This window comes from Gekko japonicus, unplaced genomic scaffold (assembly GCF_001447785.1).
Source record: "Gekko japonicus isolate JY-2015 unplaced genomic scaffold, Gekko_japonicus_V1.1 scaffold1081, whole genome shotgun sequence".
NCBI classification, from domain to species: Eukaryota; Metazoa; Chordata; class Lepidosauria; order Squamata; family Gekkonidae; genus Gekko; species Gekko japonicus.
In genome coordinates, this window is record NW_015174304.1 from 196,932 (window position 1) to 209,448 (window position 12,517).

Consider the following 12,517-nt stretch of genomic DNA (forward strand, 5'->3'; position numbering starts at 1 on the left):
CACACCAGAGACTGGCCAAGCTTGAAGCACAAGAACAATAGCCTACCAGGACTCTGGAAGTAACCAATCAAGTAGTAATGTTATGTAAATAGCCTATCAATGGGAGTGGGGTGTGTATGGGTGTGGCAATGGCATGCTATTTAACAGAGCTGCGGCTCTGGGGTCTTGTCTTGCTCTTGCTGAAATCACAAATAAAGTTGAGCTGATCACTAGACTCGAGCCTGCTCATCCATGGAACCCACTATCTAACAGGAAAGATCTGCAATCTTTTCATCCTCACATTGTATTGGACATAGAACAACTACCTGAACATATATTTAATTATCATAGGGTTGAGGTTAATTTGTAAAATATACTCACCTTGTTGTATGTCCTTCATCTCCAAATGCAAACTGGATATCAAAATTCCTACAGTTTGAGACCTTTTCCCATCCAACAGTTTGATAATCTGCAATTAAATAGTGTATTTGATTTTGTCCAAACAATTTTAATCATTAATTAGTGCTAACATTCACATTTCAAAATTAAATGCCACATGGTACCATTGTATAGACTCTCTTTTCCCTTTCTCTTTCAAGATAAAAATGTTAATATTTGTGTAACCCACTTTGGGAAAGAAACTTAATAAAAATGGTCACATTGCAATGGGAAAAAGAAGATTTTGCATAGAATATAGTAAGTATAACCTAGAATTATTTATTTTTATGACACAGTTATGCGACCACCAATTTCAATGGGGGAGATTTATATGGTCAATAGGACTTTAAACTACTTAACTTTGTCTATACTTTGGCCAATTTTCAATTTAATTTTCACAGTAAATGTACAGTCAATGGTCTTAGATTCCCCAAAACTTACATCTTCAAAATAAATATAATTTATGGATTTCTTTATTCTGTTATAAAATAGGGAAGTTTTTTTAAAGGTACCATGAAATAAATGGTTAGTTAAACAAAGTAATACATATTATTATGAACTTGGCAGCAGATTAACTTATAATAGGGATAATTACAGACTTAAGTAGGGTGCAATTTGTATAGCATTCACTGACCTCGAGGTTGACCCTTTTCAGGGTAAAATTCATAGGCTGTCATAAACCCTATTAGGCATGCCTAGTTTGCAGTAAAACCTTTCCAGACTATACCTCATACAGGCAATATGACATTTGAAACCATCATACTGTGATGCCTCTGAAAATTGTAGGTATGATCTGAAGATATGATCAGGTTAGCTCACACAACTTTCCTTCTCTGTACTTCATTTTAAACTGCAAATACTTTGAATATTACATAATTTTAAAATAGCAAAAGTTCACTTCAGAACAAAATGAACTTTATGATTGTAGCCTTTTATGCGAAGAAGTACATATGGTCACCATTATAAATGACTAGACTAGGCTCTTAGTATCTGAAAAGGCTGGACTAAAGCAAACAGTCTCTACATGACTGAAATTGAGTATATTTCTCATTAGATACCAGGTAATTGTCAAAAAAGAAAAAAGGGGGGAAGGGGGGGAGGAAAAGGAAGAAAAGAGAAAGGAAAAAGGAAAAAGGAAAGCCACCTGGGACATGCTGGTATATAGGTACCCTTACCAGGGATATAAGGCTTGTCATCAAAAATTCTCAGGGATCTCTCCTCAAAATACACCCTCAGCCTACATCCTTTGGGTCGTTGTACAAATAAGCACTCAACTTTTTGCCTCAGATTTAGAAACCATTGCTTAATGTGCTTTGAAACTCCTAGTACGATATGCTTAGAAAGAGGGAAATTGTTTTTCTAGCACATCTGATATTCTCAGATGATGGCTAATTTTAGAAAGAAGAAAAATATTTAATCAAACTTACATAATTTTCAGTTTGAGTTATTTTAAATGGAGTCTTAAGCGTTTGCTTAATTCTCTCCCATTGAAATCAATGGGTCAAAAAGGTTTCTGTTTGTTTTTTATAATGCTTTACTTCCAAGGATACAGAACAGACATCTGGGTGGCAATTCTAAGAACATTTGCCTGGGAGTAAGACCCACTGAATAAAATGGGACTTACTTCAGAGTAGTCTAGCTCCCTAAGCCACTAAATCAAGCCTTTATGACCCACCAGCCATGTACAGATTGATAAAGCACTTTTTTTTCTTGCTACCTTGGAGTTACCAAAAAAACAGAGGGGCTGTAAAGCACCTTGCAGATGGACTGCATTAGTGGATCCACTTGTACCAGAAAGATGTCTTTTACTCACTGATGACAGTAGCATGTAAGCAGTTAACTTGCTAGCTCTTGCTAGCTGAAGCTAATGATGTGCCAGCTGGCAGAGAATGTCTAAGCGGCAGACATGGCAGCCAACTGTCTGTCTCTTCTCTGCTTTCTAAATATATAACCAAAAAGGATGGAGCATCTCCTGACCTTGTGACAAGAATGTAAATGCTGTTTTCCCAGGCTTTCTTTTTCCTTGGTGCAAATATGGGAATTGTCACACCCAGTGCAAGCCTTAGACATTTAAGCATATGAATAAATCTCTAAAAATAACACTCCCTCCACCATCCCATGCTGTAAAACGGAGCTCATTTTTTATAACCTGAAGCATGGAGATGGAAGTTGGAAATAAGAAAGTGGTTCCTGCTCTAGAATTTTCTACCTAAAGTTTACCATACTTCACAATAAGCCCATTCTCAAACACAATCCCAGTGTGGCTTGTGGGCACTAGGTATATTGAATCAGCATGTCTAACGCTCAATGGGTGTGGTCAGACGGCGTGCTGAGAGCGGGTTAAACTGCTCCGGTTCTGACCAGATTATATTTGATCTGGATAATTGCGATCACACTTACCTCCCTTATCCCACTTTACCACGCAGTCGCAGCGCTCCCCGTTGTCTACACTACCGACATGCGGGAGCGTACGTCGGCATTTTTAAAACAAGTGACTGTTTAAATGTTGGTATCCTAAAAACGGTAGCGGAGCTCCGCATATGTGCACACTGCCAATGCATAAAAAAATGGCAGGCAAAAAACGGAAGCCTCGGGCAGCTTTCGAGTAGAAAGGGGGTTTAAACCGGAAGTGGCTTGACACCGGTGGAGTGATCACACAGGGGGAAAATGCGACTTTTAACGGGAGAGCTGAGAAAACACCACTTTGGGACCTGGTAACAAAATACTCTGGGTTAAAGGGGTTTTGAGGTAGAAACCAACGGCTGGGGACCGGGGGCAGATGTTGACTGTGTGATCGTGCAGATAAAATCTGTTGCTGAACTGTCACGACACCAGTATAGATGGACCCCTGTTTGGAAGTAAGGGATAATCCAGGCAACACTTGTTTTGTGATTAATATTTCATCTCATATTGAGGTGAGTAGTTTCTAACAACCAAGGGCCATGATCTCAACTCTACAACAGGTTGGGTAATAGAATGCAGAAAACCCCATGGGTGGTACCTGCGAGAAATTGTTCATACGATGGGTTTATAAAGAGCACATTTTGATACAGGACGAAGAAAAAGTGTATATGCAAAAATATATGCTTAATATATTGGCCCTAAGACAAGTTCCATTAAAATCAATGAATCTTCCTTTCAAACAAATGTGCTGAGCACTTGACAACCCACAAAATAAATAAATAAATAAATAAATTTGGGAGTGACTGGGAATGCTGTACTGTAAAGTTCAGTGACATTTCATAGTGATCCCTCCCTTGACTGAGGTTAAAGTCACTGGGTTTTGCTCATGTGTAAATAAGTTAAGGATCAGGAAATTATCACAACAATCTACCCCAAAATCATGAAACCAAATTTTCAAGGAACAGAAATGCTGCAATTTTTGGAATGTCACAATTACGAAATAAATAGAACACCTGATGACAGATATATCTTCTTTTAAAAATGCTCCTCATTCAGAATATTGACACTCATCGTAAATGAGAACATGTGCTAATAATTACATGAAGCCAGTTAGAGATAATGGACAACAGAAAAGTCATTATCTTTAATGTTATTCTCGGTCTTTGATATGATAATCATTGGACTAAAGAGCCAAAAATGATTGATGGAGTCTTATTTAGATCATGCAGATGACACAAATTACCTGACATTTAGCCCTGTTCCTTGTAGGACAGAAACATAATAGCATCAGCTTGAATGCATATGGTAGCTTAATAAACTGGCTTGTATCTGTGCTACATGTCTGAATATAGCTGTTCTTTACCATGAAGGTAGCAAAGTTTACACTCTGGCAAAACATTTGTATTTCTCTTATATTATGAACTGAGATCGAGGCAGCTCTTAAACAAGTGATTTCTTTATTCAGCTCATAACTTAACACAGGACAACATTCAACAAAACCTTCTAACTTTTATACTTTTTGAGCTGGCAAAGTCACACCTCCAGAACAGATAATGACCAATAAAAATGCATCACTTAGGACTAATGGAATTGGTTCCCGCCGAAAGTCAATGTCTCTTCGGATTGGCTTATTTGCAGCATTGACCAATTCGGTCTCACATTTCAGCATACTAGGGCTTCTATGGAGCTGTAAGCCCAGTTCCTAACTTTACATAATAACTGAATACGTAACATCTTAATAAACATGTAATGTATAAATGGCAGACAAGCATTCTTAACCCCCAAAAAACATGTGTCTGGGAGGTCTATTGGCTGAGGTTACCAGGTATGTATATATGGGTGTTTATTGTTCTAGATAACATACACCACCAATGTACCATGACACATATGGCAACTGGAGCATTTAAAGTGTGATTTTTCTGAATTCTCCATCTGGAGTATGGACTTCTCAGCAGACAAAGACTCAGGACTCAGATGGGAAAGGAACTGAGCACCCAACACTACCACAGAAGGAAGCAGCTGACACACCTCCAGGGACCTCCTCTGATGTGCTAGAGGAACCCCAGGAGCCTGAATAGTCTTTCTTACCCACAGATACAGCCCTTTTCTTCTGACTCGGACTTGGACACTGAACCCTCCATCTCAGCTGACACCTCAACCCACACAAAGCCCTGAATCACCACCCCATCACAGTGCTTGCAGTTGTAACCAGGAATGGCACATTTAGGAGCCAATAGCCTGCTCTTGGAAGGGCTGGGCTTGCATATTCACTTCCTTGCAGTAGTATTTAAGGCAGGGGTGTCAAACATAAGGACCGGGGGCCAGAACTGGCCCATCTAGGGTGCTTATGCAGCCCGCAAGCAACTGGTGCAAGGGAAGGAACAGGAGACTGCTGGCAGGGGTGTGTGTGGGTGGAGACAGTCTGTGACTGGGGCTTCAGCACAGGAGATCAACCTCGTCTTCAGCAGTAAAGCAGAATGGGAGCATCTTCCCAGTGCTGCACCGCTGGCTCTCCAGTGCACCCATGTGGGTTTTCCTCTACACCCCCCCCCCAGCCCACGAGGCCGTGCAGTGAGGATACACCAACTTGGAGCTTACGAGCTGCTGTCCTACACAGTTTATATCCCCGGTACCCAGCATTATGTTTTATGGCACATATGGCCTTGCCTGACAAAGTGACATTTATGTCAGTTTTGGCCCTTGTAACAAATGAGTTTGACATCTCTGATTTAAGGTCTCAGCTCACCATCAGCCTTTGCTTGAACAACATCCATAATATGGTACCACTGGATCCAGCTGCGATAACTTGAATCCCACCTTGAGCATCTCAGCCTTGAGTGGGGTAAGAAGCAAGCAGTAAATCATGGCATATTGTGCGGTATTAAAATTAGACTGAAATGATGCTGCTAGCTTCATGGTAGGACAATTAATTCTGGGGGGGAGGGGTTGTACACAGAAACATAGAGGTGGAAGGTACCTCAAGGGCCATCTAGTCCAACCCCCTGCACAACACAGGAAAGTCACATCTAGACCCCCCCCCTCCACTGACCCCTGCTCTATGCCCAGAAGAAGGCAAAAAACCTGGCCTGGAGAAAAATTCCTTCCTGACCCTAGTGTGGCGATCAGCATCACCCTGGGCCTGTAAGAAAGGGCCATGACAGCTGAGCACTGGCTCATCTCTTCCTGCCCTCCCTCTCATGATCTGCCTAAATTCACAAAATCTGCATTGCTATCAGTAAGCAACGCTGTCAGACAGCCATGTAGCCTCTGCTTAAAAATGTCCAAAGAAACATCCACCACCTCCCAAGGAAGCCTCCCAAGTGGGGGGCTCACAAAGAACTTGCAGGGAAAATTCCATCCACTCCCCCGCAGATCCCACCACTTCCTCCCTCCCCCATGCTCCCATTGTTTAAATATGTATTTGGTACCAGTTTTGCACATGTTCACTGTATTTCAAAATTCATAAAGTAAAAGGCAATTCTAGTTTGGGACATGCTGCTGGAAAATAGGAGGAAAGAATACATATGCAATTCCATTTTGTGACATGGACAGTTCCTCTTTTGTGCTATGGAAGGAACAGAAAAGAATTCAAAAGCACCCATGCTGCAAAGAAACCTGAACCTGCCAGGCTGGAGTAACCAACCTCTCAGAACACCAGATCTTATAGATGAAGAGATTATTATGCATTTTGAAGAATGAGCTTATTATACAAATATACAAGTGGGGACCTGCCAGAACCCCCCACCTTTGCTCCTTCCCCTCTCCCCCTATTTCTCTCACTCTCTTTCTCCTTGCTGCCCCCCCTTTTCTTTCTCTCTCTTTCAAAAACCGTTTCCCAGTTGACTCACGTTCATAGTTGGCCTTCCAACCACGTTTCTTTCATCATTTTTAACGCCCGATCTCCTGCGCTTGACCCGGTTAGCTTCACTTGTACCATTCGGTCTCTCGGCTGGAAGAACCACTGGAGCAAAGGGGCGCCTCGATTCTCTGGCATTTCGCCATCGAAGAGGCTAGCCCTCAGAGCTCCTTGGCCAGGGTCACTTCACCGGGCCCCTGGGGGGGGTTACGAGCCTGCTCGCCCCCTCCTTCCGCCAGAGCACAGAGACACCCTCGGGAGGTCCGGGAGGTGAGTCCGCAAGCGTGCCGCCATCAACCGGAAGTCATACTACACTGACTTTCATAGGGTGGCTGCTGTTGAACAGTAGCAAGCAACCAGGCCTAGTTGAATCATGCAAGTCAGGTCGTCGCAAGTCACCCAGAGGGTGCTGCTAGGCCTAGGTTTGCCAGCCTCCAGGTGGGACCTGGAGATCTCCCAGAAATTACAACTGAACTCCAGAGATCTGTCCCCCTGGAAAAAATGGGTGGACTCTGTGGCATTATATCCAGCTGAGGCCTCTCCCCCCTCCAAGCTTTGCACTCCTCAGACTTCACCACAGAATATCCAGGAATTTCCCAACCTGGAGCGGGTAAACCTAGTCCCAGGCCTGGCTCCAAACCCCCTGCTATTTAGGCATTCATACTGCAAGAGGAATCCTTCTCAATCAGAGCGCCCGTTCTGTTTGTTGCTTCCTCCTCCTCCTCCTCTCTCTCTAGCTATCAGCCACTCTATCTCTCACTATCAATGAAGCAGGGCCTGGAGTAGATCCCTGCAGTGGCCATTTCAAAAGGTATGGGGGGGGGGTAATTCAACCCTCCCCGAGTTTTTTTTAATGGATTTTTTGCAGACCCATGGAGCAGCCCCATAGTCAAGAATTTCTGGTTGGTAGGGCAAGGGCCAGGGTGCTGGGGCAAGGGAGATTAATTAGATTAAGTAACAATAGTTCCCCCCTGGCATTCCACTGAGTTCACATCATCACATACTTTGCTACAATTCAGGCTCTTTCTTTATATTAAAGAGGGGCAACAACGAGCATTGTTGGGGGGAGACAGGAGCAGAAATTGAGCTTAGACCTGACTGTTGAGAATTAAAGGGAGGAAATGAGTGTTTCTAGCCAGAATGCCAGCCAGCCAAGGAAGGAACAAGGCAGACAGCAAGTGCTGGGGCGAACATCGAAAGCAAGATGCCACAGGTCCTAAGGCCTGGCTCTGAAATGGATAGCTACAGTTTCTGTGGTTTGGATATACCTGCACCTCTCTCTGCTGAAGTGCACAAAGCAGGCAACGGGCAGCCTGAAGCACCTCAGCACTGCACGGCTGGAGCCAGAGCTCTTGGTACCCTTTTCACTGGAGTGGCTAAAAAGGAATGCAAAAAGCCAGCAGCATGGGACGGAAGAGCTAGCAAGGATGAGGATAAGGTCAGGACTAGCTTGGCAGGGCACAGTATGGGTGCGCATAGCCAAAAATTTTTCTAAAAATTAACATACTTTTAAAAAAAAGGCTTTACAGGCTTGGATCCTGTTGGTGGGGTCTGTCAGTAAGGGGGTGTGCCCCCAAAATGCTCCACCGTAGCTATGGGTCAGCCATGGAGTCCCTTGAGTCTGTCGAAAAACCTGTCGGGGGAGAGTGTGCCCTCTATCTGTGGAAATAAGTATCCATATGCAGAGGGGACTGTAGATATATTTTTTCTTAACCTCTGTGTTAACCACTGTGTTAAAAATGTGAAATACACTAAGATATTACAGAAATAAAACCAGGATATGTGGAAAATGTAATTAGCTAACAAAAAGATATTTTGGGAGGGGAACAGAGGGGATTTACAGCAAATTGTGTTATAAAGCAAGAGCAGTGGCACGCACACGCGCGCACACACAAAATGCACAGGAAAAAAACCCACCCCAAAATTCATAGCCCTTGAAAAGCTTTGTCGGAAGAACCAGTTAAATCTGAATTGGGGATCAGGAATTTATTTTCACCTGTGTAAGTGTGTGGTGCTAGTTGGGTATGTTCCTTTTTATAAAAGTTCTCCAGTCGAAGATACAGAAATAAATCCCCAAATGTCAATTCAGAGATAGATATAAAACACCTTTTGGTATTCAAGCACTTAGTCCTATTTTCAAAGGACCAAATTAGTCACCTGAAACATGTTTTAGTACAATTCATGTCAAGTCTCGTCCCCAGTTATCAAGCTCAATACTTGCAGACAGATTATCCCCCCCCCCCGTAAGAATAAAACTGCAATAAAGTATACCTTTTTGGCTTTCGTTTTCTTTTCATAAGAATCTGATAATGGTTTTTTCTTTTCCTGAGCTGTTTCTTTGGAGAATAAGTATTCAAATTCACCAGTATCACAAATGTTGGGTTCTTCTAATGATTCCCACAGAGTTGGTCCTATGTTTTGGCTAAAATGAGAAAAGAAAAATTAAAGTTGGCCCAAAACAACACCTTTTCTTTGCCATGTACTGAAATCAATACTCTGCTACACCTAGGCTGGATTACTGTTCAGATAGCTCTATCCCTAAAACTTAGTACTGCTCTATAGCTTTTGCACAATCTATGCATTTGTTTCCTATATATTCTGTGACATAGATTATGTATCTCCTCATCACAGATAAATGTTTGTAATTTCTGTCAAGTCTGGATCATGCTGACACAGCTATGACATTTTCATTTAACTTTTATCTCACTGGGTCAATTGTGCTGCATCTGACTATACTTCTCTGAATACATAAAAATTGCAAACTGGGGGGGGGAGTATAAGCAGAAAATGAACACAACATAGTCCATTACTGGCACTACTCCCCACCCCCCAGTGACTGGCAGTATTTTCCATGGTCTTTAAAAATATAGCAATAATAGAAGCACCGTGAACTACCAATGAATGCTGAGATGTGTGATTTGAAATGAACCTGTCCCCCCCCTCATAAATAAATGTCTACTATATCAAAAGAAGCCTATTGGGTTTGAATACAATCTATGGAGACGGTAAACTAAGGAACAAAGTTCTCTCTTGCCTTTACTGGCAAGTGACTGATCTTTTTCTTCCAGCAGGTGTCACTCACATAACATTTCATTCCTGCCTGTCATTTCACACCTAGTACCCAAATGTTTTGTAGATCTGAGAGGGTTAAACTATGATTATGCTGAAATCCTAATGAGAAAGAAAATAAACAATATTCATAAAATAGTATCAGGTTTGAACATGTTTTCTACAGTGTAAACAGATTCTAATGTACCTGAAAGTAAAACTAATTAAAATGTTAATGAGGAAAAAAATCTAAAAATGCTTTTATAATTGTTCCACATTTTATATTTGGAATGAAGCTTGAGTCTCACTGACACATTCATTGATGGGAGGCATATAAGTTGTTAAGGTACTTCCACAAAAGACAGAGTGTTCAGATTTGCTGCAAATGTGGTTCCAACAGTTGTAGGCTGACAATTGTTTTTACCTCTAAGAACACAGACCAGCTTTCGGCTGGTAAAAGATTCCAACCTTCCCCTTCCAAAAACAACACCCTGTGGAACATCCCCTTCCTAGCTGAAGTCAGGAATTGCATAGGGACTGGTGGTTGTAGTGAAGAGGGGAACCAGCCTCTTTAGCCAACAGAACCTCAGGTGGATGTAACTGATGGTCTGACTGCAGCCAGTTCTGAAACAAGAGCATCAGGTCCCAGCAGTATTCTGGGCTTTGGGGATTCCATGACCCATTCATATTCTTCCAGCAGTGTTGCATAGCAGGAAAAAAGACAATCTGCACTTGGAGCAGAAAGAATTCTGAAAATGGCACAAGTCAGCTCCTGCATATATCTATATATCTATAGATACATTAGATAGATAGATAGATAGATAGATAGATAGATAGATAGATAGATAGATAGATAGATAGATAGATAGATAGATAGATAGATAGATAGATGATAGATAGATAGATTAGATAGACAGATGAGATAAAATTCTCCTTTCTCTTGCTTTAAAAATCTTCAGATTAAGAAAGAAGCAATAAGTAATGAATGCATATCTCCTTTCAGAATGTAATCTGAATCTACCCAGACTAGATAAAATGAAATGGAAAATTCAATGGGTGACTCAACTGCTGGTAAAAAGTGACTTCAATGTTTTGTTTTATTTGTTTGTCTTGAATTTGGGGGGGAGTCACAGCTATCTGGAAGAAAGATGGGCATATAAATTATGAGAACTCATAGCTATAAGACCATGAATGAATCTAATTTTTTAAAAATCTAATTTAAAGGCCACCTCAGATAATAGGCAACACCACACATCGTGACATTTGTAAGATCATCCTGAATTCAATTGTTTAGAAGGCTATAATTATGCTTAGGATGGCAGCTAATGATGCCATCCTCCAGGGGGGACCTGGGGATCCCCTGGAATTGTAACTCATCTCCAGACCAGTGTCTATAAGACCATGAATGAATCTAATTTTTTTTAAATCTAATTTAAAAGCCACCTCAGATAATAGGCAACACCATACATTGTGACATTTGTAAGATCATCCTAAGCCCACTGAATTCAACTGTTTAGAAGGCTATAATTATGCTTAGGATGGCAGCTAATGATGCCATCCTCCAGGGGGGACCTGGGGATCCCCTGGAATTGCAACTCCAGACTACAGAGAGCAGTTCCCCTAGATAAAACAGATGATTTGGAGGGTGGAGTTCCAGGCTCCATTCCCAAATCTCCAGGAGTTTCCTAACCTGGATCTGGCAACCCTACTCCCACATCCCCCAACGGTAGCAAGGAGAGACGTGGCAACCCTAGATGGCACAGTTCATTTCATATGCCAATTATACACGACTGTGTCCTCATTGCTTTGTTGGCCGTTTCATTTCATTTTTCTTTGTGCCTCTATAAGTCTAAAGGAGTATGGAGGGAGGAGGAAAAAGTCGAGCATGGCATGGCATGGCACTGCAGCTCATTCTAAAAGTAACTCGGTTTAATGTTGAGGGCTCATACTTCGTCTCTGCCTTGGACCAAACTTGCCATTTTAGGCAAGTTACCTGCATCTACCTGGACCAATATTCTGTGTTTGCGAGGGCCCAGCCAAATGCTTCTGAGACTCTTACAAGCAGAGCATGAAGGCATCAGAGTTCTCCTATTGTCTGTCCCCAACTTCTGATATTAATTTCATGATATTTCATTTGGCTCTCATGGCTGACAGAGAAGGTCTTGATAGTCTGAAATAGGGTGGAGTTGGAAGTAGGAGTTTTGGAGTGCCAATGTCAAGGGGAGGGACAGCAGGATTGGCTTTGTATAGTAAGTGAAACTTTTAATAGCCTCTGTTTGTGGATTCATCTGTTATCACTGCACAGGGTTTAGAGCTGCAATATGACATATGCAGGAAATGGCTGTGGTTAGTGAAATCTCTACCTTCCTGGTTATGTACAAGTACTTCTAAACTGTATTTATTTGATTAAGCATGGCAGGGGTTAAGCCCCTCAGGTGCTGTGCTACTGGCTGCTGTAATGTCAGTGCCCTCCTGCCATGTCTCAGACCCTAAAGGGTGATCATGTTAGCTTCTGTCATGCCTTAGCAACCGACAAGATCAGGCTGTTTGTAACCTCTGCCTCAAGCCATACTAAGAATACTTCATGTCAAATCAGATTACTTCTTTTTTGTATAAACCAGAGGGAACAATTCTGTACAAGACAGATGATGGGCCCCTTGAAGAAAATATTCTATCACTCCACAGTGATAAACTATCCTAATTAAAACAATTTCCTGCATTTCAATTTCAAAAGGCTGGTTTGGATATATTCTACTTTTCCACAATTTACTTTTAGCTCTTTATATCAGCTCA

The 12,517-nt window shown here is 41.9% G+C and overlaps 1 protein-coding gene across 1 annotated transcript in view; it reads right to left on the bottom strand.

The window, feature by feature from the left end:
• The window catches only part of FMN1 (formin 1), a 242,427-nt gene that overhangs the window by 110,511 nt on the left and 119,399 nt on the right, over window positions 1-12,517 (bottom strand). The window contains exons 6-7 of the mRNA XM_015424121.1: window positions 8,948-9,098; window positions 361-448 (exon numbers count right to left, since the gene is read on the bottom strand). Of these exons, the coding sequence (XP_015279607.1) occupies window positions 361-448; window positions 8,948-9,098 (239 nt within the window). The remainder of the gene's footprint in view (window positions 1-360; window positions 449-8,947; window positions 9,099-12,517) is intronic.